At 37.9% G+C, this 4,113-nt stretch overlaps 1 protein-coding gene across 3 annotated transcripts in view; it reads left to right on the top strand.

The window, feature by feature from the left end:
* Positions 1-4,113, top strand: part of AFF1 (AF4/FMR2 family member 1) — a 165,065-nt gene that overhangs the window by 114,257 nt on the left and 46,695 nt on the right. For 2 of the 3 annotated variants that reach the window (XM_006907568.3, XM_006907570.3), the window contains one exon: positions 1,521-1,565. In XM_006907568.3, coding sequence (XP_006907630.1) covers positions 1,521-1,565 — 45 coding nt within the window. The remainder of the gene's footprint in view (positions 1-1,520; positions 1,566-4,113) is intronic. The other variant, XM_006907569.3, reaches the window with a different exon arrangement.

Here is a 4,113-nt window from a genome sequence, read left to right as displayed (position 1 = left end):
CCTGCTAAAATGTTTGGTTACTAATGTTTGGTTTGGTTTTTGGGCATCCCTTAATGGCTTTGAAAACAAAAAGCGGGTAAGCAGGTCTAGCTGTTGACACGCATAATGCCTGAAGGCAGTTCTGAGGGGAACAGCAGATATAAGGGATATCCTAGATTCTTTGGTTCTATCCTACCTTCCAGGTCCTACCTCCAAAATAACAAACTTTAGACATTTTATTAAACCTGTTTCTAAGAAATTCACATGTTTTAAAGCCGGACTCAGGTCAAATTGCATTAGAATTTTGACATGTCCATTAGATTAAATTTCAGGACAGTATGAATGAATGTTGTATGTTCTTTTCTTTTTCCTTCTTCCTTAGAATAAACTGGAATGAGGGAAATAGATTTATAAGCCCCAGTTCAGGAATTAGCAGCTGATGCTGTATGAAATTGCACTCAAATTAGAAATAAGAGCCAGGAAAAGAATTCCATTTACTGTCTAGCTGTGAGGCAGGTATTGCAGCAAAGTGCCTAGGCAGGAGCAGTAACAGAAAGGGTGTGTGTTGTACAGAACTTGCCCAGGGCACTGGCTCATGAATTAACACGTAGCATAAGTTGCTGTTCCATTGGAAACTATGAAGTCCATGGCTTTGTTTCATATCTCCAGTTAAGGAAAAGTGGTTTTTTTTTTTTTTTAGATTTAACTTTTTTATTTCTTCACACTAAAAATACAGACTGTAAAATGACATTTCCTAGACACCGTGTGGTGTCTGTGTGGTGATAGTAGTAGCAACAGCAACTATTCTTATCCCCAGCAACTGTTTAGCTAGGGATAAGGAAGAGGTGTAAATAGTGGATCTTTCCTCCAAGAGAGTAGGTAATGTCTCTTTTTAGGGCCTTTCTCTGCAGAAATATTTGTGTGTGTGTGTGTGTGCGTGCGTGCGTGCACGTATGCGTGTGTGCATGTGTCTGTGTGTGTCTGTGTGTATATACACGTATATGTGTGAATATTTTTGTGTATATGATCCAAATACTGACTTGAAGCAGGGCTAGAGACATTAAACTTTAAAATGAGTTTTTGGAAAGTTAAAACATCACCCAGAAATCTGTCCTTGATTGGATGTCGGCCTCCTTACTGTGGGCTCAGTAAGGTGTTTGGGTGACCTTTGTGTTCACTGGCTCTCCGGACAGATGTCGCTATGAAGCAGCAAACTGTGACACTGGTTGCCGTCTTTTTTTCGCCTCCACTTTTGTTATATCCGTTATTCCCCCAGATTTACAAATGTATTCTCTTTAGTATACACATTTTCCATTGGAAACTTTTGACCAGGGTTATAATCAGTCTGTTATCATCATGTCCAGCGGAATCCTTTCCCCCTCGATTAAGTCAAATTAATCTCTTTTGTCTTATCTCATCCAGAATATGAAGTCCCTAACACTTAGTAAAAGGTAGACCCTGAGTGATTCTACTCATGAGAGTGTTGCTGTTGGAATACCAGCATCTATGTGTACTGATTTTTTCTTCCTTTTTACTTTCAGCAGACCTTCACCAATGAAGTCCATTGTGTTGAAGAGATTCTGAAGGTGAGTTCATTGCTACTGTTTCTCACTTGAAGAAGTATTTAAGTAGGCAGCTAGATATCCATTTACTTTGACTTTAATGAACAGTTATGAACAGCCATCCCAAATCCCTTTACACAGTATCCCCAACCCCAAACACCTCCAGAAACAAAATAAACCTGAATAATAACAAAAGGAGTCTAAGAACATAATCGAACTCTCTGACAGATTTTATTAAAGTGAAATCTACAAATTGCAAGGCATTTGGACCAGAGTTTTAAGACCCCTCTCTTAAGTTTTTCTGGTTGCCCACAATGACCCGGGAGAGTTGCTCACTTCTCAGAGGGGACACTTACTGCACTGATTTGATAAAGAAGGTACTGGGGGTTAAACAGTGCTTGATGTTTTGTAGGTGACACCACATATATGCGGCCTTGTCTTCAATGAGACCATGAATTTTTTAAGGGATGAAAAGAAAAGCAAAGTGAATGGACATCTTTAGACCTATGTGGAAAGGTTATTTGTTGCTCTTATTTGTCGAGAGTATGCCATGAACATTTGTGCTGCTTCTACAAATACATCATTGAATCCATTATCTATTCGTTCAAGTTTTCTTGCACAAGGTTGACAGATTCCTTCTAGAATTTAGTTTGAGGGAAGCGGGTGGGACTCTCATGAACCAATATGCTTTCTTTTTATCTGAGAAGAATTATGTAAAATGTTATATCTCTCATTTTGGCTTTAATTTCCAGGAAATCTAGAGCTAAACTTAATGCTCAAATATAGTAATTGTCATAATCGTGGGTTTGTTTATTTATCATTACTCTATGGCTTTTAATTTTCTTCCATGTCAGTTTTAATGATATTTTTGCTTTATCTCTTACTATAAGGTTTCTGATTTTTTGGGGGGGGCGGGGGAGGGGGAACAGGGAGAGATATATATGACACATGTACTTATTAACTTGTATCTTTACTATTCACTTTTTTCCTCAAAATATATGCTTATCCAATTTTTTCTTTAATTTTTTTGTTGTATAGTATTAAGTGAGGTAGTGCTGAAACCAGAAATAAAGTATATTGGTTATATTCTCACTTGTGAATTTTTTGACAAAAGTAGTGTCTAACCAGATGTTTGGAAAATAATTCCATTATTTTTGTCTTACAATCTTTTGTCCCCTACTTTTGTAGTTAGTATTTTCTGAGAAAAAACTACTTCTAAGGAAACATATTTTGTCTTGCTAAAAACAAGACATTTTTGTCAACCAGCAAGTAAGATTACTAATAAACAAGTTATCTTGATCAAGTCCCAGGAAGAACACATGACTTAACTGTTTCCATCCTCTCCCTCTGGTATTTCTGAAATTCTTTGGTATGGTGAGTCATAAAAATAACAGATGACGTAGTTAGAAAATATGGCATTTGCATTTTCTCTGAAGTTGTATGTGATCAGTTCTATAGTTATTTCAAAAATAAATGCAGGAATAGATATATTCTGCATATGTCAGATGCTTCTTAGATTTTGATGTGTCACATTGTTTAGGATAATGGTATTAAAGCATCAGCAAAGCATTTTTAATTTAATAAACTTATCCCTCCTCCCTCTCTTCTCACCCAACATCACATTAGTGAGTTCTGACCTACCTGAGAATGCTTGAAAGTAAATGGTTAATGCAAGCAAGAGGGATTTTCGCTAGGAAATCATAAATAGGTAAATGAAATAGAAGGATGTCTTGGATTGAAGAGGGCATAGGGCCTATTCATAGTGGAGACTTAAGAGTCTGTCCCCTTCTCTTCTCTGTTTGTAGCCTCAGTTAAGTCGTGTGTTCTCCCTGGGCGTCAGTTTCCTCATTGCTAAAATAAGTCACCGGGCTAGTAGATGATCTCTAGAATCCATCCAGATACTTTCCTCTTCCTCGTGGTTCCTATTCTTACCTAGTACCAGCAGTTTATAAAGATTGCCAGGAATCCTAACACAGGTCTTTCTGATGGGCAATAGAGGCAGTAAATAGTTCTCTGACAGAGAAAATCAACCTTGGAAGATATTGTTTGTTTCTCTAGGGGAAATATTAAGGATAGAAGCCTTTTAATGAAGGGGAAGTGGTAGCCTGTAACTCCTACAGGCTGATGGAGTAAGAAGATAGCAGACAGACACTGCTGAAAACCAGGAGTTTGTCCTGCATAAGGGTCCACACAGAACAGCGTGTCCTCAGTGGGCGAATGGAAACAGCTCAAGTTTTCTACTTATAGTGGCATGGCCTGGACTGACTCCTGGGGGACTAATGCAGTATTCGTAGAAATTACTCAGCGCAGTGTTTCAGTGACACTGGTATAATGTTATTTGTTTGTTCATTCATTCATTTACTCAACAAATATCCATTAAGCCCCAAATACTTTTCTAGGCACTAGTGTTGCCATATGACTAAGACAAAGTCCTTTCTCTCATGAAAGTCATAGTGGGGAAGGTAGATATATAATAAAATGTCAGATATTGATAAGTGGTATGACTCTCTCTCTATAGCAGGAGTCATTAGTGAACAGACGGACAAACAGAGGAAAGAGAGCAAACGCCCTC

Source organism: Pteropus alecto, unplaced genomic scaffold (assembly GCF_000325575.1).
Source record: "Pteropus alecto unplaced genomic scaffold, ASM32557v1 scaffold161, whole genome shotgun sequence".
In the NCBI taxonomy this organism is placed as follows: domain Eukaryota; kingdom Metazoa; phylum Chordata; class Mammalia; order Chiroptera; family Pteropodidae; genus Pteropus; species Pteropus alecto.
The sequence above is the reverse complement of the archived record's forward strand: the minus strand, read 5'-3'. Positions and strand labels throughout refer to the sequence as shown.